Below are 24,628 nucleotides of genomic sequence, written 5' to 3'. Positions count from 1 at the left end.
ATTATAATTTGAAGTATTTCCCCCAGACTGCCAGTCATTCCCGCAAAATTATGAAGATAAACGGTTTCCGGGCGATTTCCTTTCTTTATTAAGACCTCAGCCCGCCACGCTGCAGGGAAACGTGAAAATGCTGATTTATTTGAAAAGGAAGAAATACTCCACAATTACACACTCTGTTAATATTTCTTGCTGTAACAGAAAATTGTCGCAGCAAAGACAGGCTTGCTGGCAGGAGGAGCCCCCCCAGCAGTCATCAAACTCTTGACTTCGCGCTGATCTTTATTCTTAAAGGAATATTATTTTGGAGATCGGCTTCACCCCGCTTTCTGCGTGGGGATTTCTGTGGTTTTGGCAGCCGGCACAGACCCTTCTGCTGCCTTTCAAAGCAGCGGCGCCTTAAATTCCTGGGCTGCGGGCAGAGGCTGGCTTTCCGTGATTTCCCTTTCCGCGATTTCCCGCTGCAGAGTTGAGCGCGACCCCTCCAAAATCCGTATCCCCCAAAGGAAATAGGATCACATCTATTTTTGCCGGGAAGGGGAAAAGACGGGAAATGTGTTATCGCTGCATCCTGCATCCGAGTTGGGTTCAGCTCGCTTCAGGCTGCCGGAGGTCTGTTTTGCAAAACAAACCCCGTGCTGCCGGCCCTACACCTTTGGCTTGTTTTTCATGGAATCACGGACTGGTTTGGGTTGGAAGGGACCTTAAAGACCTGGGCAGGGACACCTCCCACCAGCCCAGGTTGCTCCAAGCCCCGGCCAACCTGGCCTTGAACCCCTCCAGGGATGGGGCAGCCACAGCTTCTCTGGGCAACCTGGGCCAGGGGCTCCCCACCCTCACAGCAAACAATTTCTTCCTCAGATCTCACCTAAATCGAAATATTTTAAAAGCACGAGGCTCGGCTGATGGAAATAAAGCGACGTTTGCATCCCTCTGCAGTCAGCAAATTCAAATCCCTCTCCCTGCGGCTGCTCAGCCGCACGTTTCCGCGGTGAGGACACGCCGTAGCCGTATTCCCACTATCCGTGGTGCGTGCGAGTGGGAAGATTGCCGTGAGACGGTGCCAAACCAGAAAGGCTGGCCGAAGGGAGAGACTCAGCTGTGGGTTAGCAATCCCGGGAGGCAGATTTGATTGGAAACCTTTTAGCCGCGGCGAGAGCTTTTCACAAAAGCTCCGTTTAACTCAAGCTTGAAAGTTGCCGAAGTTAAAAAAAAAAAAAAAAAAGAAAAGCAAAAAAACACGTGGAGGTCAACACTCATTTGCTTTGACGTTTGTTCTCGGCTCTCCCTTGGAGAAAAGGAAGAAAAAAAGTTTGGGAAGCTGCCTTCTTGGCCCCAGGGAAGCGCGGACGGCCTCTGGGTGGGTGGGAAGGACGGGACGGGGCTGGGCTACGGGGCGGCTCCGTGGGCGGCCCCACTCAGGACCCAAAGCTGGGTCCCTCCTCGCCCTCCCCAGTCCTGCCCCACGCCATGGACTGCGGCGTCATCACCTCCAAGACCGTGCTGCTGCTGCTGAGCCTCACCTTCTGGGTACCGCCGCGGGGACACGGGGGGGACACGGACACCCGTGGTTTGGGGGGGGGATGTGTGCGTGTTCCGCTCCTGGAAGGGCTCTGGCAAAGGGAGACGGTGCTGTGGGACATGCCGTGACCCGGCGTTTCCAGTTAAACGGGTGTTTAGATTATGGGCGTGCAGGTGACGTTAATTTCTATAGAAAACCCTACGTACGTATTTTTAAAGAACAAGGAGGTTTGGGGTTTGAATTTTCAGAGAGAAAAAAAAAGGACGTTCGGGGTTTTTTTTTTGCACGGTGTTTTTTAACGTCGTAGGGTTTTTTTTTAGTCGTGTTTTTAAAGGCGCGTCATAAAAGCACTCTACCAGCTGGTTCTGGGATTGGGAACAGACTGGGCTGCGGGGGGCGAGGGCAGTACGCGGGGGGGGCTACCCTCCCAGTTTGGGGCGAGGAGTATTTGGGGGAGGAAAATGGCCGAAACCTTTGTTCCAATGACGTTTTGCTGCAATAACGCCTTTGCAGATCACTTCCTCAATAATTAGTTACCAGCACTAGAAAAAAAAAGAGGGTGGGGTTGTGTACTTTTTAGCCTAACATTTGAGGAGGGGAGGGCACGGCCGCCTGGTGACAGCAGGGCCGCGGTGGTTATTCTGGTAACCGGTCTCGGTGGTCATACTGGTAACCAGTCTGGGGTTTTTCCCCTGCATGGGGAAGTCTGCATAACCCCCCCCCCCCGCCATCATCAGCTAGCAACTGTCGCAGAAGGGGCCCTGGTGTGTATCGGAAGCGTGGTTCGGGCGTTCGCCTCCGCTTTGCAGCGCTTCGAATGTTTTCAAAACGGTGTTTTTACACCGTGACGGTGAGAGCCGGGGTGGGGGCTCAGCACAGCGGCACCCCCCTATCGGGTCTGCTCTTCCGAGCAGGGCTGGGTGATGGAGAAGGTAAAGGACTTTGCTAAAGCAAGGAAGAATTAAAGAGAAGAATCAGAAGTTTCTCCAAGAGAGAAGCGACACGGGGAAAAAAAAAAAGAATAATTTTTAAAAAATGGAAATATGCAAAACGCTGAGGTCTGGCGGGGCGTTGTGCCCTGTTTTGGAAATATGGGACTGGCTGCTGGTTGTAGGGAAGAGCTCGCCCCGCTCCGGCCCCGTACCTGCTTTAGGGGGGCCCAGCTGCCTGTGTGCCGCGTAACCCCCCTGTCGCCAGCCTGAACGGCGCAGGAAGATGGGTTTACTTATCAAGTTACATGATCTCACCGTGTACGTTTGGTTTTGGTTTTTTTAAAAATTTTTTTGAAATACCCGCAGAGATAACACTGGAGCATCCCCCTGTTTGTACGTGGAAATCCCCTGAGCTTCAGCATCCTCAGGTCAGCATCATTGCTTGGCTTTTCAAAATCAGCCTTACGTCCTCCTAGAAGCATCTCCGGTACTTTTCCTTCTGCTGTAAGGGAACTACTTCCATCTACTCCCGATTGAAGCTCTTAGGTCATCTGGATTCACAAGCGATCAGTAATTACCCTTCTCCCTGTCCATAGCCTCTGAATTTGACCCAGACCAACCTTTTGGGGTTTTTTTTTTATCCCGGGAAGAGCAGCCCCAAAGCCTGTGGCATTTCGGCACTTAGACACAGGCACCACCATTACTGCGTGGTAATTGCATTCCTGCAGCAGAACTGCAGAACCTGGAATTCAGGTTTTAGGAGGGTGGGGAAGGAGGAACCGGACTCTTTTCTGCTCTTTGGGGCTCTACCAAGTGCGAGGAGGCTCCAGATCGTTATCAAAACATACGATTTGCAAAGAACATTAGACTTCTCCTCTAAGGAGTAATTCGTGCTCAGGCACCGCGTGCTGCCAATCTTGCCCAGCTTGGAAATTATTATGGAAAATAATTCACCACCTGCATGCTCAGCTAGCGCAGTTATGGTGCTTTGACAAAGGTTATTGCTTAGAAATGTCCTAAAAAGGCAATAAATCCACTTTTGGATCTCTGATGGTTATCATTGTGCAGGAGGGGAGGCAGATTTTCCAGACTGACAAATAGGAGCTTCCTAAATGGGGTGAAAAAACAACTTCTCACTTACCCACCAGGCTCAGCATCGTTACTTGTGGGTCATTCTGCCGTGGGGTGGACTGGGGGGCTGTGGGTGCACATAACCCCCACAAACAAGGCATTGATGGAAGCTGTTTTAACTACACAGTTACCAAGGGTGGTGCTTCAAGCTGGGGGAGATCCGTCCACCTCCAATTGTGCTTTTTGGCACCTACTAATTAGGTCCAAGTGTGTGGTTATTTTGGTAAGTGGGTGTTGGCCTCCTCTAGGTGAAGAGGGCAAGATGCTGGTTTAATTCATGGAGCTTAAAAGAGGGAGAGGAAGGGTCAGAGGAAGTTCTGATGTTCTTGACCACAGCTCATGAGGGGACTTGCCCTGGTGGGATGTGATGATGTTCCTTGAAGGAGAGAGAGAGAAAATGCTGGGATTCACTTGTTGGTCCAAGGGAAGAAACTAGGAATCTCAAAACTAAATGGAAGTTTCATGCTCTGATGTTTCTGTGTGATGGGACCTGTGCGCCCTCCCAGGTTGGTTTTCTTCTAACTCCCCTTCTTTAATCCCAAAGCTGCTGAATTCAGCCATTAGCACCTTGGCCCTGCTCACCTTCTCCTTCAGCTTCGTTGTCGCTAGCTAGACTTCTGCTTCAAGAGAAGGTTTGGCTCTCCAGCAGGAGTCCTGGGGACTTCATCACCCAAAGGCCACCTTTTGAGTTGCTCCTCCTGTTTGCCCAGGCTTTCCATTTGCTTTCCAGCAGAGGTGGGTGCATACCCAGCCTTGCTCCCCTTGCCCTACAGTAGAAGGAAGGATGAAGAGAAGTTATTTTCTGGGTGGTTTTAGCAGGACCGGTGGATTGGAGAGAGCAGAAGTCAATCTGTTGACAGCAACAGGATTGTCCAAGGAGGAGAAGCCTAGGAGAGTGATTCTAGAGCTGGTCCCTGGCAGGGTGTGCTCTACCCGCAATGAAGCCAGACTTGGCTTTCCCCACTTGATCCCTGGCTCCCTCTGTGCCTGCACACACCCAGGGTGCGTTTGAGGCCATGGCAGGTCATTCAGGAGCTTTATCGCCCCAGAAAACCCTCTTTGCTAACAAGAATTACGGTTTCTGGGTTGGGATTTGACTCCAGATGGTTGTAAGAGTCATCCACTGACTGGAGAACAGAGAGGGGCTTTGCCTTCCCACCTGGTCCCTGTTGAGGATGTCCCAGCGCTGCGAAGCTCATGGTGGCCAGCCATCCCCCGTCTTCCCTTCTCCACCCTACATCAGGTGGTTTCTGCAAATATCTTTGGATTTGTGACCTAGGAGATTCCAAGAAGCGTGAATTAAATGCGTTTTGGGGTGTTAGTGTCATCTCTGCTTTGAGGAGGTACTTGGGCTGGTTTGGGCCTCCTGGAGTGTTTGTCCGTTTGGTCCGTGCTTAATTGATTTCCTTTGCCCTTGGTGCATCCAAGACCAAAAGCTACTTGTTGTTAACCTTAAAGTGGTTTGCTGAGTGAGAAGGTGCACTGGCAGCTCAAGCAATCACAATATTACCATGGTACCACTTTTAAATAATTTTTAGCAATTGCGAGGGATAAACATACCTGTAAAAAAAAAAAAAAGTTCCTGAATTTGTGAGTGGTTTGAAATCACTCATGCCAGCGATGGGAGGTTTGGGAATGTTCGCTCAGTCAGAGAGAAATCTGAGGGATAGTTAAAAAATAAATTAAAAACACCCAAGAAGGAGGATGGAAAACAAATTAAAAAACCCCAAGAAAGAGGATGGAAAATAAATTAAAAACCCCAAGGAGGAGGATGCCTAGATGGAATTGAAAATGTACTGAATAGCAAAGGTTATGTTGGAGATTAGTGATGATGGAAACGCATTTATTTTTCAGGCTGGAGCTATTCTCCAAAGAGGTCTGGGTGTCAGCAGCCCTGTGACCCGTTTCTCACCTTTCCTCCATCTGTTCTCGGGCAAATCCGTAATCCTGCCTGTGGCTGCCTGCTGTGGGGGACAGGCAGCTCTGCCAGGTTTTAACGCTGGGTGTGATACTCGGTAGGATGATGGAAGAGCTGCGGAAGCCCCTGCTCCATGCTCCGTATCTAGGAAACGCTGCTGATGAGCCACGGGGTCAATATGACTCACTGTCCATGAAGGAAAAAGCTGCTTAACCAAGAGCTTTATTTTTTCTTTTTTTTTCTTTTTCTTAGCACATCCAGCAAGTAAAGCTGTGTCCGTGTTCATCCACTTCTGGAAGGGTTCGGGACAGGTTTCCCCTCTGGGCTCCTTGTTTCTGCCCCTCTGATGGAGCCGTGGTCCACAGTGATGAGCTGGGGAGGACTGGGGGATGTCTTGACCCAGCCTGAGGAGCGTTAGGTGGGAAGCGGAGAGCGGTGGGTTCATTTCTAGCTCCGTTGTGAACTCCTTGCTGAACTGTGGTGGTGGGGGAAAACCATCCACGCTAGCCGGAGTGGTCGCCGGACTGATCGCTTGGCACCGGATTTGGGCTTTGGCGTGATTCACTTGAGCGTGCCTTGAAAGGGCAAAGTTCTTCCCTATTTTAAACTACTCTGCCCAAAAATCAGGAAGCAGAATTTAACTGACTTTCAGGAAAATGCACTTTGCTGTACGCGTAGGGGCCTCACGGATAAAATTAAAACAAAGATGTCAGTGCTGCGTGGTCGGGAAAGGGGAAGCGTTCAGATGGTGGCGCAGATACGGTGCGAGAAACTTCACTCTTTCCTCTGTTATTCTGGGGAACAGCCTTAGTCTGGCTGTCCCCGAGGCTGTGGAAAGGCTCCTCTTGGATGGCTGGGTTCTGGATCTGGCTCTGAACACGCTTTGGCCTCTTCGCAAGTCTCACAGGTTGCAGGTCTCCAAAACCAGAGGTGTGATGTTGTAGAAGTGCCTCTGATAATTACAGCTGCTCCAGAGGTCCCACTTTACCCCTCTGCGAGAAGTTCAGAGCTGGAGGACGCTTTATCCAGGGGGAATAGAAAGCGGCTTTTTCCTGTAGTTGATGTACAAACTGGGCATTTCCTCCGTTTTCCCCAAAAGCGTTGCACTGCCAAGCTGTGTTTGCTTTTCCGTGGAGCTGGCATGATCCCTTTGTGGCAGGAGAATCCCAACCTGTGCTTTTCCTTACGGGAAGAGGCACACACCAGCCATGCTGCCTGCATCCCTTCCCTTTCTGCTGTGTGATGAGCAGTATTTCAGGGCAGATAAGAGGCATCTGCCCTGTCTCCAGCTCCGGGATGTTTCCCCAGGCTTTAGGATTAGCTCCGCTGTGTTTTAGGTGCACTTTGCTGGTCGGTTTAGTCACGGGATCTGGTGGCTCAGCCAGGAACAGCTTATTAAGAACCTAGGGTGGTTCTGAAGGCAAATATTGAACTAGACGGTGTTTTGTGTCTGGACTGGCTGTCGGGATCCAAAATGGCTTGGCAGCGGCTGCTGAATCCATCCATGCTCAGCTGAAGGTCGCAGCAAGCTCTTGCCTTGCAATCTATGCCTGTATTTGGGGAGAATAAGAGTGAAAAGGGTGGTGCTCGTGGTGCTGCTTTCTCCTAGTGGTGGTCCTGTTGTCCTCAGAGGTGCACCCCAAGGCAGAGGTTTAAGCATTAGAAGGATCTGGGGAGGATTCCTTGCTCTGTGCTGGTGTGCGGTGTCTCCACGAGGACATCCCACCGCTTAGGCTTCGTAGGACATGCGCTGAAAAAACCCCAGAGTTAGGCTAGAGGAACAGAAGACATGCTTGGACTACTCTAAGGAAAACACTTATTTTACATAACTTTAAAACAAAACCATTGAAACCAGAATCCCTCTTGAGCGGGTGGGATTGCGGCGTGTATAAACTGGAAGTAGGTGTTGGTTTGGGGGTTTTCGCCCCCATTTTTTCAGAGCCTTTTGGCTGCTGCTTGTTGTTTTCATTTGAGGAAGAAAAAGGGAAAAGCAGGTGCTTCCCACCGTGCCCGACAAGCAGCCCTGCGGTGTGTTTTGAAGGCAAGCTGAAACACGCCCCGTAGTTGTACGTCGCAGCTGAATATTTCGATATAATGTACGTTGAAGAGTCTCCCATGACTTCGTATAAGTAGGCTCAGTACAGATTTGTCAGCTACGTCCCACCTCTCCACTTCAGGAGACTGTGGTTTCAAGGTTTGGAAATTGTGGCGAATGACTGGCACGAGATGAGTGGGAAGTCTCTCCTGGGGCTGTTGGTGGGGCTGGCAATCGAGGACAGCTTGGTGGGGCTCACAGCTTTGGTGCTTCTTGCTCCAATCCAAAGCCAACTTGCCAAGTTCAGGTTTTTTTTTTATTATTTTGCAAATCGGTGTTTTCACAACTTGAGAGTCTGAGAGAACACAGAAAGTGTGTGTACTAGTTTAAATTACCTTTTTTTTCCAGCAGAAAAAAAGTGGGGAAATATTCAAAGCTATGGGCTTCTAAGGTCTTGGAAACGGAAAGAGCTGTAGGACAGTGGGGAGAAGAGCAGATGTATGTGTGTCCTGGAAAGCAGCTTGGTAGATGAGGCCCTGGGGGTCTTGGTGGGCACCAAGCTGACCATGATCCAGCAATGCGCCCTTGCTGCAAGAAGGCTGAGGGTACCCTGGGCTGCATCGGGAGGAACGTTGCCAGCAGGTGGAGGGAGGTGATCCTTCCCCTCTGCTCGGCACTGGTGAGGCCACGTCTGGAGTGCTGGGTCTGGTGATGGGCTCCCCAGTAGAAGAGAGACAGATGTACTGGAGAGAGGGCAACAAAGATTCTGGAGGGACTGGAGCACCTCTCCTGTGAAGAAAGGCTGAAAGAGCTGGGATTGCTCACCCCAGAGAAGTCTCCAGGGGATCTTATCAATGTATATAAATACCTGAAGGGAGGGTGCCAAGAGGATGGAGCCAGGCTCTTCTCAGTGGTGCCCAGTGACAGGACAATGGGCACCAACAAACACAGGAGGTTCCTTCTGAACAAGAGGGAACACTTTTTCATTGTGAGGGTGACTGAGCATGGGTACAGGCTGCCAAGAAAGGTGTTGGGAGCCTCCATCCCTAGAGATATTCAAAAGCCATTTGGACGTGGTCCTGGGCAACCAGCTCTTGATGTCCCTGCCTGAGCAGGCGGTTGAACTAGATGACCTCCAGAGGTTCCTTCCCACCTCAACCCTTCTGTGACTTCATACCACACCGGTGCGAGGCCAGCCTGTCTGGAGCTATGTGTGGCCAGGAGCTGCAGCAGATGGTGGGTACATCCTCTCCATAACAGTTGTTCCGTGTGTGGGCATCTGAGGGGCGTTCTGGAGCCTTCCTGCTGCTCTGTGCTCCGGGTGGAGCTTCACACGTTGACCTGGATGAAGCCAGATCTCACAAGTGCAGCAACAATTGATTTACCGTTCAGAGAAATCAATACCGTAAGCGTGGTAGGAAAGAGCAGACGAAGCCAAGAGGTTCCTCCCAGCTGACAGAGTTTTAAATCTGGGACAGGAAAAGGGAGAGGAGTCTGTGCAAGTCGGGGGGGAAGTACTGAGCTAATTGTCGGTGGAGGGGGGCAAAAAGGCTCTGCCTGGGTGCAAGGGAGACTGTCAGGTCTGGGGAGCTGCGTGGTGCGTATGGGCTAAATGGAGTTTTACAGAGGATTTGTGAAATTGTTAAAGCGAGTGTAAAATGAAGAAGGCTTTCTCAGAAGTCCTCAGTGCCTTTGTTTTCCCCCAAAGTCCCTAGAAAACATGTTGACTCCGTGGAAGTGGAGTAACGCGGGAGGTAGGGAGGACTTGAAGATCTGGCAGCGAAGGGGAAGAATAAAACTCGCGGTACGGTAAAGGAGCGAGGGAGGCAGAAAGAGTAATTCCCCTTGCCATGCCTGCTGGCTGGTGGGTAATAAAATAAATTATTTATGGAGGAAACGTTGTGCAAACCCTTTTGAGCAGAGGATTTACCTGCCAAGTTAAATCAAAAACCTATTTTGTACACACAAAAAAACCCCCTCAAACCCAAATACAAGGAGCGTCTTCTGTGGGTAATTGAGACCAGTGTTGGTGGAGCTTGATTCTCGGTAAGGGGGGGCACGGGGACAGCGCAGCGGTGACAAACACTTGGCAAACTAATAATTGCAGATGACATCCTAATCTGTCCTCTGGCAAATTAAAATTGCTGAAAACGTGATAGCATTCCAGTGAACGTAGCGGTTGGATGTGAAGGCAAAAACACCAGCGTCGGGTCTTGTATGGGGTGAAGGGCTCTGACTTAAATCACTGCTGTGCAAAGGAAGTGGTGGGAAAAAAAAAGTAGGTTTCAAGCCTTAAAATGAACTAAAACGCCTCTGTGAGCTGACTGTCTGCTGAAGAACTAGAAGGGAATGGCTCAGAAAGTATTTGTGTGGATATTGATAGTTCTTCCAGTGTGTCTTTGTAGTAGTTTGCTGCAGAAAACGACTGCTATTGCTCTTTAAAGATACACAGTGTTATTTATGATATCTTTCTTTGTCCATAGAAAGTTAACGAGATGGGACGAAGTTCAAATCAGTCCAAGCGTTGTGCCGTGTTAGATATTTGTGCTGGCCCTGGGAAAGTTCTGTCGGAAAACGGATGGGGGAGAAATGCCTTTTTTAAGTCTCATTAGCTCACTTTTTTTGTTTTATTGTATAGAGGATGCATCTTGCTGAACGCGCTCGTTTGGTGAATTTGCGATTTACCCCGGCCTTACAGCTTTCCCTTTTAACACCGTAGCTTCGTTACTCTGCGTTTAACTGAGCAGCCGTTGAAAAAGAAAACCCTGTGTTGGTCCACATTAACAGAGCAAATGATCAAATCAACACCCTGAAACTGGAAGATGCTGGAAGAAACCCTAAGGGGGGGGGGGGAAAAAGCCAAACCCACAAAAACTGCCTTTTAATTTCATAGCTAGTAGTTTGGCTCCTTTACTGGGGTTTTTTTTAGGTTTGGCAGAGGACAAAGAAGCCTGTGCCGATAAATGCAAATGAACACAAACCTCTGTTCCCAGCCATCGCGTAATTTCAACTTATTAAAACAAAGAAGGGAAAGTAGAGAAAAATACCTGTTCTGCCTGACTGATGGATGCAAATTTTATATTTTTTTTTTTCCTTTTTCAGAGCAGTTGTATAGAGGAAAGTTTAAGGGGGCCCCCTTCTATGGCTGTGATAACCATCAAGTGTGGTGAAGTATCTGCATAGCCATAAGTCTCTCTAGAAGGGCAGGGGCTCGTGGTGATGAGCATAGAAAAATTTACGCTTCTGATGGTGGGGCACAAGGTGAAAAACTTGCTGTACTTTAAAAAAAAAAAAATATATATATAGAAAATCTACTATTTTCCAATGGCTCTCCTGTTCTGCATCAGTGAGATGGCTCAGGCTCCTTATCCAGGCCTGTCCCCTTCTGTTTCACGGGCGAGATTGAATATTCACGGTGCTGCATGTGCATTTTGTGGCTGGAGAGCGTTTCACCTTGTCATACGTGTTCCTGCAGCAGGGAACCGCTGTACACCTGCCTCCCCAGCTCAGCCGGCCGGGCTAAGTATGGAAGAGGTGGGTGAAGTTGATTCAGTGAGTAACCCTGCTTAGGAAAACCCCGTTGTTACGGTCTTTGCTTTCTTTTTGCTCAGCCCCAACAAGGAGTTCGTTGTTTGCGCTCAAACAATTAAAGATCTCTGCTTTCTGGCAGAGGATCTGAAAAAGCAAGTTATTCTTGCTGAGGTCCTTGAATGATGCGAGAAGAGGCAGCGGCAGCTTTGTCGCTCAGCTGTGAAAAGGGACTTTCTTGCAAAATTTCCCTTTATCTCATCTCTTCAGCTTGTCTTAGGAGTATCATCGGCGTTGTAAAGAAATAGCAGCAGCGTTTCCTGCAGCCCCAGTGAGTCAGCCGGGGATGTCTGGGGAGGAAGGGGTACGGTTAGGCTGTTCTGCTTGGCGTGGCTGGCAGACCCAGTGAAGCTACCCCCCCCTGCCCCCCGCCCCGGACTGGGTGAACTGGTTGTCCCGTATCAGCCTTGCGTGGCTCCTTGGCTGCCTGCCCTGGGGTTTGTGCCAGCTGCGTTGGGCCGAGCCTCTCCACGCATCGCGTGATCCTGTTCTGCGCTGAATTCTTTGGGAAAAAAAACTTCCACGCAGGAGCCTAAAAAAAAAAAATAAAAAATGTGAAGAACAATAACGATTTCTAGTATTAATTTCTCAGAAGAATCCTGGCAGCCGGGTATATAATTTTAGATGTGTTTGAGAAGGTGTTTGACTAATCATGAAAAAGGAATCTCTTCTTCCCCAAAAGTAATTGCTTGAACTGGCTTTTGTATTTGTGAAAGATTCTTTTGGGTTGGTTTTTTTTTTTTTTTTGAGATCCAACAGGAATCTGTTTAATCAGCTGTACTTCACACTTCTTACTCTTGACTTAGGGTCTGTCTTCAGAAGCGGAAAGGACGTTTCTTGTCATATTTCTCTCCCAGAGAAGTTTCATCCTAGATTCAGGAAAGGGCTGAGGGTTTTGCGATGTTAGGGGAAAAATCCCTTCACCGGATTTTGAACTTTCCTGAAGTACTGGAAAGGCTTAAGCGGGAGAGCTCAAAGATTTATGCGCTGAAATATTTTTCTTCTCCACTTTTGAAGTTGAGCTCTGGGACTCATCTACAAAAATAAACTGGGCAACAGATCATTACCTGAAATGCCTTCTGCTCCCTGAGTGACCCTCTTCAGGCTTCAAAGTCTTCGATTTGAATTAAAAGCCATGGGTGAAGTCGTGGCTGTTCCTCAGTTTGGTGGTGGGGGGGGGGTGTGTGCAAAAAATGTGAACTTCCTTTAAGCCGGATCTTTACCCAAAGTCTTTTATTTTTACCTCGTTATGCTTCCTTTTTCTGCTCGGCAGCAGAAGTTCAGAAATTATAAGAGACCACTTGCTGTGTTTCATCTCCGTCCAGAACCCAGCCATCCTGAACGTTGCCGTAAACCCTGCTGTGATAGCCCTGGTCTGTTTTTGCATTGATAAAATTTGGGTGAGAATCTCCTTGAACTCAACGCCGGACCCTCTGATGTTGGCTTACTGTGGTGGACCTTTGCTAGCCCTGGCTTTGCAGGGCTTCTATGAATTGGTGCTTCGCCATGTGGTTTTGAACTTGTGGGTAGCAACAAGGTTTTTCTTAGTTCCCCAAAGCTGGTCCGTTTTTGCCGTTTCCTGCGTGTGCTTCCTTTTGTGTCGTGCATTGAGCGTACTGAAAATAGGCAGAAAACCGGACGTAGAGGAGAGAGGAGATATGGAGAATGTGGCTGTTGTCTAAATCGCTTGCAAAAGGATAATGGAAACTCTGGGAAAGTAACGGAAGATCGGCGAGGAGGACTGTAAACATGCTCAATTGACTCGTACGTGGGGTGCTGGTGAACACATGTATCACAGAATCACGGAATGGTAGGGGTTGGAAGGGACCTCTGGAGATCATCTCGTCCAACCTCCCTGCCAGAGCAGGGTCACCCAGAGCAGGTTGGATGGGAATGTGTCCAGGCGGGTGTTGAATGCCTCTGGAGAAGGAGACTCCACAGCCTCTCTGGGCAGCCTCTTCCAGGGCTCTGGCACCCTCAAAGGAAAGAAGTTCCTCCTTATGTTGACATGGAACATCCTATGCTCAAGTTTGTGCCCATTACCCCTTGTCCTGTGGCCGGGCACCACTGAAAAGAGCCTGGCCCCATCCTCCTGACACCCACCCTTTAAGTATTTATAAGCATCGATAAGATTCGCCCCCTCAGTCGTCTTTTTTCCAGACTAAAAAGACCCAAATCCCTCAGCCTTTCTTCAGAAGAGAGGTGTTCCAATCCCCTCAGCATCTTGGTAGCCCTTTGCTGTCCCCTCTCCAGCAGTTCCCTGTCCTTCTGGAACTGGGGAGCCCAGAACTGGACACAGTACTCCAGGTACAATTAGATCACACTAATTGCATTTTAGTCCTATGCCTTTGACAAGCAGAACATCTGCACTTTGATCACGTAAGCCTGTGATGGACTCAGGAGCACGTTATCAAGCATGCCCGAGATTCCTGCTCTGCTGTTGAAGAAGATCAAAGCACAGTGAAAAACTAGGCCTGCTTGAATCCTTGAAATACAGGCGAGAAGAGCAGGTCTGAGCTCTCGCTAAAGAGGACTCTCTCGCTAACGAGGCCCCTCTCTCGCTCCACATTGCCCGCGTCCCCTGCTTGTGTGCCTCTGCCCGGGTGTTGCTTCTGAGATTCCCTGATTCCGCGAGGTATCCAGATTAAATTTGTTCTTTGCCTTTCATCCCTGGTTTTGTGGTCGTTCCTGCGTCCCGCCCGTGTCGGCTCACACAGAAACACTTGGAGGATTCTTTTCTGTGAAACATCCTACAGGAAGATCGAATTATGAAGCAGGCCGTCTTTGGATATACAGAACCACTTGCAAAGGCTGGGACTGGAGTTACGCAAAAGAGCAAGGCTTTACGTTCTCTGAACGTGACAAATGATTAACTTTGCACTCTGCACATTAACTTTTACACATTAACTAAGTCACAGGGCTGTTTTGTTGTGCGTGTTGTGACATGATGTTGCTGCTGAACGCGGATGACTCATTTACTTGCCAAAAAACCATGGCTTATGCTTTCTTTTCTTTTTGTACCCCAGCTGCTCAGTCCGTGCTGCTTTTCCTGCAGTGAAGTCACCCCTGCTCCGTTTCTCCAGGGACTGCCTTCCTCCATCATGAATCTTTCTGAGGGTCTCATGGTCCTTCTGGTTTTCTCCTGGGGCTGTGGGCCCTCAGCGGTTGATGACAATTGTGGTGGGACATCCCAGCCTGGGTTCTGAGCTGTACCAAAGGCTGATACCTCAGGAAAAATGTTCTTGTTAGTGGCTGTGCCCAGATGCGAGTGCTCGGTTAAAGTCTGTGTGCAGGAGGCTTTGTGCTGTTAGTGGCCGGCTCCACCGTTGGTTTGGGGTGACCACCTGGCAGTACTTTCTCTAGCCTGGAAGTTGTAAAGCCATAACTCAGTTCTGCATTAGGTTTGTGGTGACGGCAGCAGCAGCGAGACCAAGGATGAGGTGATGTTGGGGTACAAGCATGGTGGCTGGGAGCATCGCCGTGTTGTGTTTGTATTCAGGGTGGAGGATGATCATAGAATGTACTGGGTTGGAAGGGACCTCTAAAGGCCATCTAGTCCAACCCCCCTGCAGTAAGCAGGGACGTCTTCAGCTCAATCAGATTGCTCAGAGCCTCACCAAGCCTGGCCTTGAATGTCTCCAGGGATGGGGCCTCCACCACCTCTCTGGGCAACCTGGGCCAGTGTCTCACCACCCTCATTGGAAAGAACTTCTTCCTAATGTCTAATCTAAACCTGCCCTGCTCTAGTTTAAACCATTGCCCCTCGTCCTAGCGCTACATGCCCTTGCAAACAGCCCCTCCACAGCTTTCCTGTAGACCCCCTTCAGGGACTGGAAGGGGCTCTAAGGTCTCCCTGGAGCCTTCTCCTCTCCAGGCGGAACAACCCCAACTCTCTCAGCCTATCATGACTCGGTGCGTGCCGGGGAGTCGTGATGTACCTGCCTGAAATTTCCCCCAAACCTGAGAAACCAGAATACTTTCCAGCTGTTCCCATGTTTACCAGGAAGTCTTCAAAACCCAGCAACAAACGTAGTCAGGGATTACAGTCAGGATGGGACGGCTATGACAGTAAATGTGCTGTTACTCATGTAATATTTTTTGCCATGCGAAAGTAGGGATAGGTTTTAAAGTCAAGCGAGAGCATTGTTCTGTTCCTGCTGTGGTCACTTGGATGTTTTCCATAGCTTCTATGGGAGCAGGGATCAAACTTGGAAGCCTTTTAGGAACTGTAAGAGCTGCTTTCTGAGCTGGTGCTGGCCCAGCTGAGCAGAGCGTTTCTGTGGTTAATAAAAGCCCTTGCATCCCCTGTCTTGAATCTGCATTGTTTTCACTGGGTTTGGGGCCACCATTGCCAATCACGGTGCTCAATAGTCCCAGAAAATATTAGAAATAAAGGATATATTGGGTAAATGCTGTCATCACGTTTTCTCCGCGATGATGGATAGTTAGCCCAGGAGTTTTGCTTCCTTCTCCTTGGCTGCCTCTGCCCAGATGATGCTGTTCCAGAAGGGAGAATAGGTGGATAGTCGCACGTGCATCCAGCTCTCCAGGCCATAAATATGGGATGCCCTTTTTGAGTCATACACTTTGCTCTTTTTGTGCAATTGAAGGCAAAGCAGGACGGAGGTGCGGTGTCCCCAGCCCCACCTTTGGTGTTGTTGCTATTCCAGGGACTTTTCCTGTCCCGCTTTCAGTGCAAGAGCATAGTGTCGGAGTTGGAAGAGGTGAGGTTGCTCACGGTGGTGAAGTGAAAAGGCAATGGTGCCCTTTGAGCTCAAGTGGTCTCGTCCTTTCCCTGCATCCCTAAAAAGGGGTGGGAGGAAGAAGCCCTGGTTGCTGTACGCCTGTAGACAGGGGAATGGGAAAGAGATTTCCCTCAATGAGAGGAAAAGTTAAAGGAAGTTTTAGGAACTGCTTTAATCATTAGCACCACCTGAAAACCCAGTGCACGTGGAGAAGGAAAAGACCCTTTGGAGAACTGGTGATCCTATTCCTTTTCCTCATACCTCACTTTGTAGAGGACATGCTGTATCTAAGCCCCAACAGAGCAGGATCTTGCATGACATGTGCTAAATGTCTCTTAAGGGTTAGTTCGATCCTGATTTCACCACTTGGTGCATGTGATCCTGGTAATTTTGAGGTACAGGCAGCGTCCAGGAATGCCAGAGTAGCGTGGGATGAGAGCCATGTGAAATGAAGGATGTCCCCTGCACTCGGAGGTAATTGAAGGGCAGGCACCAGACCTGGCTGGAGGGGAAGGAGCCAAACAAGGTAAAGGAATTAGCAAGTCCGAGCTCCAGTGTGAGGAGTACTTTGATTTAATTGAAACGTACAGCACTGGGGGAAGTAATGAACTGCTTGTAAGCTGCATGATGAAATCCAGCTGTAGCCCATTGAAAACAAACAGGCTCGTGTTTTTTTTTTTTCCTTTTGAGTTTCCAGAACGTGAGGACGGACGGTGCTTCATTTTTACAGGCGTAGTCTCGTGCTGCAGGATTACAGAGGGTGGATGAGCTGTTGTAACTCTTGAGAGAATTTGTTTATGCCACCGGTGAGGCATTGGCGGGGCATTGCTGAGTCTGTTGGTGTTTTATCCAGGGCCGTATCCAGGTCTACGGATAAAAGCCTTCGGTCTCCAGGGCTGCGAGTTGGGCAGCTGTCACTGATGCACTGCGTGTTGGCCTCAATTGGCCAAACATCCTTTTGGAGGAGAGTTTATTTTAGAGGTTGCAGAAACTTGTTTCCTTCAGGAAAAGGAGGGATTGTGTTTTGCCGAGATCAAGAACGTTTGTGCCTTAGTGGTTAATGCTCTTGTGAGAGTGGAAAGGATGAGTTTTTCTCAAAAAAAAAAAAAAAAAAAAAAAGAAGCCCCAAACCAACAGCCCACCCCTGTGGTGATCATCTTAAAAGTTAACCCCTCCGAATGCTGCGTTGGGTAGGGGTTAGGGGATCTTGGGTAGGAAGCGTGAACTTGGCCCTCTGCAGAGACACTGGCTGATGCACGTTGATAGATGCCCGTGTTTCGGCTCGGCTGAAGCGGTGCTTTGGTAGTGGAGGAGTGATTCCCAGGGAAGTGAATTCTGTCTTCTCTGCATTGAAGTTGGGATGGGTAGCTAGTTTCAGATGCATGCTTTTTTTTTTTTTTCCCTAGATCTTTGCATACTGTACTCACTACTGCTGAAGTTAAAATTTTAATTACGCCATTACAAAAAGATCCATATTTACTCTCCTGGGCAGATGCTTCATAAATAACTGCTAATAAAGTAACTTTATCACATTTCAGGCAGCAGCCGCAGGTCTCAGCTATGTTGGGGGTTACGTCATTAACACCTACAAGAGCTACGACAACTTTCTGCAGGACAAGTATGCTCTGCTGCCAGCCGTGATCATAATTTGCGTTGCTGTGGTGATGTTCATCATCGGGTTGATCGGCTGCTGTGCCACCTTCCGGGAGTCTCGAGTCGGCCTAGGGCTGGTGAGTGTTGCACGTTCTCGCGTGTCCTCTTCTTCACCCTGTTGCGTGGTATGGGAGGTGCTCCACTGGACCTTCTCAGGACGCAGAGAACAGAAAGTAAAAGATTATTCTGACATACTCTGCTGAAGCACTGCTCCTTTGTGGGAGTTACGTACTGCTGTGAGGCACTGACTGATGGTGAGTGAGGTGCAGGTTAAATTATTAGTTGCACTGCCTTGTATCGAGAAATACCCACAGCCATGGACAGTTTGATGGCTCCACCTCAGCTAGCTTGCTGGAGGTAAGCGTGGAGAGTAGCAACTTTTGAGAAGAAGGGTGATGGTGAAGGAACAGAAGATGTGAATTCCCAAAGCAAGCAAAAAAAGAACCCCCAAAAGTAATTTTCTGCTGACTTTAGTGCTCTGAATCCTGAAAGTATGCCCCCACTTCTTCTAGAATTATTTTTAAAAAGACAGAAAGGTTCAAGCTGAGTAACTTGGGGCCCCCAGCTTGTGCCTTGAAGGCGATGTGAGCTCCATAAGCAGCGCCCAACGTACCTAACTCAACATCTGTGCAGTCTCCTGTTCCAACAGCCACCTTGTGAAGTGTTTCATAGAATCACAGAATGGTTTGGGTTGGAAGGGACCTCAAAGATCATCCAGTCCCACCCCCCTGCCCTGGGCAGGGACACCTCCCACCAGCCCAGGTTGCTCCAAGCCCCGTCCAACCTGGCCTTGAACCCCTCCAGGGATGGGGCAGCCACAGCTTCTCTGGGCAACCTGTTCCAGTGCCTCACTACCCTCACAGTAAAGAATTTCTTCCGAACATCCAATCTAAATCTCCCCTCTTTCACTTTGAAACCGTTACCCCTTGTCCTATCATTACACTCCCTGATAAAGAGTTTCATAAGCTCTTCACACTGATTGCATCATGGCAGTGTTCAGGAGACTGCCTACATTGGGCACGGATCCTGCGGAGCCGCATAGTCCCAGCCATGCACAGTCATCTCCTATTCTGAATGATTTTCTGGAAACTCTTTTGATGGGAGAGGCAACAATAGATAAAGGTAACTTCTCACTATAAATCAATGTGATGGGTAATGTGCAATTGAATTCAAATGCTGTGGAATTGAATTCTTCCTTACAGTCCCTCTGTCTCGCTCTTTATTTCAGTTCTTGGCCATTATCCTGGTTATCTTTATTGCCGAAGTATCCGCTTTTGTCCTGGGATTTGTTTACAGGGAAAAGGTAAGCAAAGAATTAGCATCTCTGTACTAACCTAAAAGTAAAGAATAGATCTTGTGTTCTTAGAGCATTCCAATATATCCAGTTTTCTTGAGCTTCATCCCCTATCCTGCAGTCTGCAGGTCAAGTGGGAATGAGGATGTCACCATCGGCTATGTGGATCGGTCTTTGTCGGGAACATGGTGAATACATAAAGTACCTGGCAGGCATCACAACAGTCTCTAAGTTGGAATTAACAGTTGTTGATGCTCACCAAGGAGGGCTTTTCCATTGGGAGAGGCAAGCTTCTATCCAAGAATGTAATTCTGCTTAAGTGCTACCCGCATTTTATCTATAAAGCACCACTTGATTTTTTTATTTTTTATTTAATTTTTTTTCCCTTGACTTAGTTGGGAGACTGATCTTTCGCAGTTTCCACTAGATAAAATTCTTAGCTCGTGTGTTAAAACAGCGTGGCATTTTCTTCCCCTCTCTAAATAGGTAAAAACCGACGTACAAGGCACAATGCGCTCAGTCTTTGAGAAGTATGATGGGAAAAATCCAGAGTCTACTGTTGTGGATTACTTGCAAGAGCAGGTAAGAAAATGTTTTAATTGTCCTGAGAATTATTTAGGAAAGAACAACTGGGTCCTAAACAAGGAATCTGGCCTGGGAAGGAAGGGGAAGAGGGTCAGTATGGTTGTATCCTAGAACTCGGCTCTGCAGCAGTGTTTAGCACCTGATTCTACAGGTTGCCCAGAGAGGTGGGAGATGCCCCATCCCTGGAAACGTTCCAGGCCAGGTTGGACGGGGCTCTGAGCAACCTGGTCTAGTGGAAGATGTCCCTGCTCGTGGCAGGGGGGTTGGACTAGATGGCCTTGAAAAGGTCCCTTCCAACCCAAACCATTCGATGATTCTCCAAGGCGATCAAGGGTGCTCCCCACTTTGCAGAGTTGGCCTTTTCAGGCTTCTGGATGAATAATCTTGTAGACGTGAGTGGCCTTTGGATCAGACCAAATGAGTACATATGACTAACTGCTGCTGAGAATCCTGTACCGCATAATATAAAGATGACAGAAGACTCTATCCTGCTACTTGTCACTTTAATATTAGAGCTTTCACAAAGAATAAAACAATAAGGAGGTAATAATGTATGATCTGTTGTATCTATGGCTGTTTTTCTGAAGTACTGCTCCTCATAAATCTGCTGCGTACTGTGGGCAGCTCTTGGCCAGTATTCCTAAGAGAGGTTTAACTCAGCATTAGCATTTGTGTTCGTCTATAGTCACCCATCCCTCTAACCGTCTTGTGTGTGGCAGCTTCATTGTTGCGGGGTAAAGAACTACAGTGACTGGACAACCACACAGTGGTTTAATTCCACCGGTAACAACAGCGTCCCTCGGAGCTGCTGCAGGCAAGATGTGAAGAACTGCACGGGGCGTCTGGATCAGCCACAGGAACTCAATACGCGGGTGAGGATAAAGGACACAGTTTCACAGCTGGGCCATGATCATTCTCAGCCAGCCAGAACCAACGAGGAAAGCAGTTCAGGCGGGGTTTAGGGATAACATCATCCAATTCTTTCCAGCAATTTGTCCCCCAAGCCTTTTTCTCCTCACGGTTTTCCTCTAGCTAACTTCCTTCTCGTGTAGTTCTGTGAAAGCTCCTAGATGGTGAAGGAGGGCACCAGTTTGGATGTTTGGTCTTGTCTGTCTGCTGGTAACTCCTCCATTTCATGTTGCTGCAGAAGCAACGTGACAAGGCCAGAGCACTAGCTATGGGCACGTAGTTGTTCAAACAGATCTGGGGAAGAGACTCTTCTAGGATTGACCATGAATCTGGAGAATTGCGTACCAGGTCCTTCAGTCTAGGGCACAAGCCTATAAGTTGATTTCTGTAGATACCATTGCTGCTATTCAAGTGACCTGAGCTAGAGGAGATTGAGAAGCAGCAAATGGCAGTGAATCGCGGTTTGTCAGTGTCTCTCCTCAAGCAAGAGGAGAACGACAAGCCATCGGGTCTGGAAGACAAGAATGGAAGCCCTCAGGTCTGCAGTGGTTGGTTACACAGGCCTTACAAAGTCCTGCTTCCTTTGAAGGGCTGGGGAGAAAAAAGGAAAGAAGTCCAGCTGAATTAACGTATTTTAACTTGTTTTCACCTATCTCTTTCATGGCAGGGCTGTGCAGAGGAACTGCAGGCTGGGCTGCAGAGCGTTATCAGCTACGCCATGCTTGTAATCCTGGGGTTTGCCATTGTAAAGGTAAATGTTCCTATCTCTTGCCTCGTGGAAAATAACGCTGTTTGCCCTTTGATCCCGGGCTTTTTCTTCTACCACCTCCTACGAACCTACAGCCTTTTTCTGGCTCTGAAGTAGACCCGCTCCTCTGTTCCTCACTTGTTTTCTTCCAACTTTCTGCATTTTGTCTGCAAGATGATAAGGGGAGGGATCCGAAATGCTACTAGGGGATTCGGGGTGGCAAGTCAACGGAGAATCCATCTTGGTTGTTTGGTGGGAAGCACAAAAAGCTGGGTGTGGTTAAAAAGCCTAGATCCTAGAATTCTTTATTAAGACAACCAGCTTTTCTATATTTAACTGGGATTTAAAAGACAGCTCATCGAAATTTGGTTTTAGATGTAACCCGAATGAATAGTCCCATGCTGAGAGACCTGGAATCGAAATGGACTTGAAATATGGCTAGGAATGAAACCAGCAGGGCTATTTATATACTTATAAGATTGAATTAAATGAAATGTGAAACCAGATCATCTTGCGAGTGAAAACTAGACTTGAAAAGCCCTGACGTAAAACCCCTCGCAATTGGCACATGGAAGAAATGCCTACGCAACTTTGGGAAGATTCGACCCGTAAATTGTAGCCCGGTGGTTTGTCATTGTTCCCTGTACCTGTTCTCCCACATTTGTCACCTGTTCCTTGTTGACAGAGATTTGAACCATTATAACAGCAAAGATTTTTTTCTTTGACTATCTGCTCTTTGTAAAAGAGTGGCTGTAAGGTGAGCTGTTGTTGAACACTTCTGGTTTAATATCCAACTCCTGAACTCAATGCAGGAGCCAAAGTCTCTCCGGATGTCACCTCAGGGCTGGGGCTTGACTTAGTTCAACTTGTCTTTTCTTAATTTTGGCTGTAGCAGGGAGCTGATTGTTTACAGCATTTGATCTCATGGGCTTAAATTGCTCAGTGGCAGCGTTGCCATCATTTCCTTTCCCCCTATAAAAGTGGTAAATTCTACACTCCCATTACATGTCCCGTTATTATTTGCGATAAACCCTTCCATCACCATCTCTCCTGTGATCATCTCTAAAGAGTGCCTTACCATATTCTGCACTGTCTTTATTTGTGTATTTTATATGCTTAATATTTTACAGAACTCATTTTAAGTCCAGAATGATCCCATGCTTTCAGTGAAATTTTCCCCACAGTAAGATAACTAGGAATTAACGTGGATGTGTGAATTAATGGGAGAAGCCAGGGAGGAAGAAGCTGAGCTGGAACTCTTATTGGAAATTGATACGCCAAAAAAAATAATAATCACTTTCTGTAGATGTATTTTCTAAGTGCTTTTTAATATGAAAGGAATGTCCCTGCTGTGATGAGGAAGTCTAATTAACATATTGGTGTTGAGTCTGATGACTGAAACAAAAAAATGCAGCAAAACTAATTGACTTTTGCTCTTTTTTTCAGTTCTTCGGCATGCTGAGTGTCTGTGTGCTTACTTGCAAGAGAGAAGACAGCGGATACCAGCCTCTTTACTCAGGAGTGTTTGCTTAATAAAATGCAAAGATCACTTTTCTTTCGCTTCCTGATAAAATAGACTCGTAAAGATGAACGCTAACGGACAATTTATGGCCTTCTTGCTAAATATTTTGTTTTGTGTACGTGAAACAAAAAGAACATTGTGTATTGACTCGGGAAATTTTCTTGTGGGTGATGTGAAATGGCAATTTTGATATTCAGTGCCCCTACAGTAACGTACTCTCATCTTGCATACCACAGCTTTCTGTAAGGTTATTGTAGGTTTGGATTTGTGACTTCAGATAGCACCAGACGGTGTGACAGGCTCCAGAAAGAATCTTTCTTCTGCAGGTCTTTCCTCTACCCTTAAAACATGCAGAAGCAACGTCATTTTTCATCACTAAACTGATTGAGACCGCAGGAGGGGTTTCAGCTGGTCTGCACAAACATCAGATGACTCCCACGGCGTGGTTAAACAGCGAAAGAAACTTTTGAATGCTGGGTTCAAATATTCTTCACAAACCCGGGGAGTTAGAACACGTTGGTGTTTCTATTATTTTTTTTTTTCCTCTTTCTTATGTCCATTTGTTGTAATTCGGTTTATTGCAGGGGTTGATAGTGCAAGACAAACCCCGTGTTTAAAGTCTAGAACGGACATCGGAGTTGTTTTTTGGAGCGGCTAGCAAATGTGAACAACCCCACGTTAGGAGGGGACGTGTGTTTTGAGCTTTTGGGCTCAGGATGGCTCTATTTGGCTTGGGGTTTTTGTCCTTTTTTTTTTTTTTTTAACGATTATTATTTGACATTAAAAATTGCTTACGAAGCAGTGCTTTTGGCATTTTCTCCCCTCCTTTTACCGATGCTTTTATGGTTTGTCTAAAAGACAGACTGTATCTCTCCATTCAACGCCGAATTTGCAGGAGTTACCGGGAGGAAGGCAGGCTGGAAGATGGCGGAACCGGCGGCCTTGGCTCGGTGGGGTTGTGCAGACGGGGATGATGGAGACATTCCTGCCACCTTCCCTGCGGCACTGAAGCTCTGACCACTTGTCACTGCTAAAAATGATAAAACCGTGCATTCTTGTACCGAGCAATTTCAATAACATGTTGTCTGGCGGCGTCAGGTGCCTCCTCCTTTCCTAGATTTCCTTTTTCCTTAAAGGTCCGCTGAAAGCGGTTGCTTCTTGGATTGTATTGAAATTGCTTTAAAGATGGCCCTTCCTTAACAAGTTTGTATGTTAATCTGTTTCTCAGTTCTTTAGGGTTTTTTCTTTTTTGGTTGTTTTTAGAGGTGGGGAGGGAACTATGAGCTATTCTTTATTAGAGAATTGGGGAAAAGCAACAGAGTTTTTGCTTATTTTTTCTTTGGAGAGAGAAACAGTCTAACCTTAGCAATAAACGTTTGTATCTGTAGTTAATTAGAAGAAAAGGAGTTTGGGGTAAACGTAAGCTCTTTATTTTTATTTTTTTCCTTTTGCCCCCAGAGAAAAAAAGCAACGGGTGATGATGTTCTGTAGGAGACATACCAGTATTGTGAGAAACGCGTTATCCGAATCCAAATAAAACAGGCTCAGGCAGAATCCTCTGTGAAGCACCTTTTTATTCACGTCCGTGCAAGAGCGGGTGACCTAGCAAGTGGGCCCTCTTTTGGTTCTTGAAGCACACCTTTTTATTCCCTAACCCTGGCCAAATTTTCCCTCCCTTGTTTTCCCCGTTGGTTAGGTACTCCAGGCTTCACAGCCTGTTCGGAGCACCTAAAATCCTCCCTGGATATCCCACCTCTCTTTACTTCTCTTTATGCTCCACCTGGGCTTATCTGACTTAAACGTTTATTTCTTTCCCTTTTTGGTAAAATTGCTCAATGTTGTTAGCCCTAATTAAAGGTAAAATACATCCCTGGTGAGTCTTTACTCCATCCTAATGGGAAGGGGACAATTTGTGCTGTGGGTCTTCCTGAGGCACAAGCATAGCAGTTATTCTGGTTCAAACTTCATACCATATACTTAACCCATTCTACCCAGGCATTTGTGTCCCCGTAACCTGTTTCTATTTCAAAAGTTTGCTTCAAATCCTCA

General features: G+C 47.7%; 1 protein-coding gene across 1 annotated transcript; it reads left to right on the top strand.

Annotated features, from left to right (window-relative positions):
* Nucleotides 1-1,347: 1,347 nt before the first annotated feature.
* LOC141736583 (tetraspanin-36-like) lies at nucleotides 1,348-24,133 on the top strand. Its single transcript, XM_074571050.1, has 7 exons — nucleotides 1,348-1,527; nucleotides 17,407-17,598; nucleotides 18,750-18,824; nucleotides 19,302-19,397; nucleotides 20,120-20,272; nucleotides 20,977-21,060; nucleotides 22,504-24,133. Exons 1-7 carry the CDS (start codon nucleotides 1,468-1,470, stop codon nucleotides 22,588-22,590), a joined length of 747 nt encoding a protein of 248 aa, XP_074427151.1. The 5' UTR covers nucleotides 1,348-1,467; the 3' UTR covers nucleotides 22,591-24,133.
* Nucleotides 24,134-24,628: the final 495 nt, after the last annotated feature.

Source organism: Larus michahellis, chromosome Z (genome assembly GCF_964199755.1).
Source record: "Larus michahellis chromosome Z, bLarMic1.1, whole genome shotgun sequence".
Classification (NCBI taxonomy): domain Eukaryota; kingdom Metazoa; phylum Chordata; class Aves; order Charadriiformes; family Laridae; genus Larus; species Larus michahellis.
This window is presented reverse-complemented; position numbering and strand designations above follow the sequence as displayed.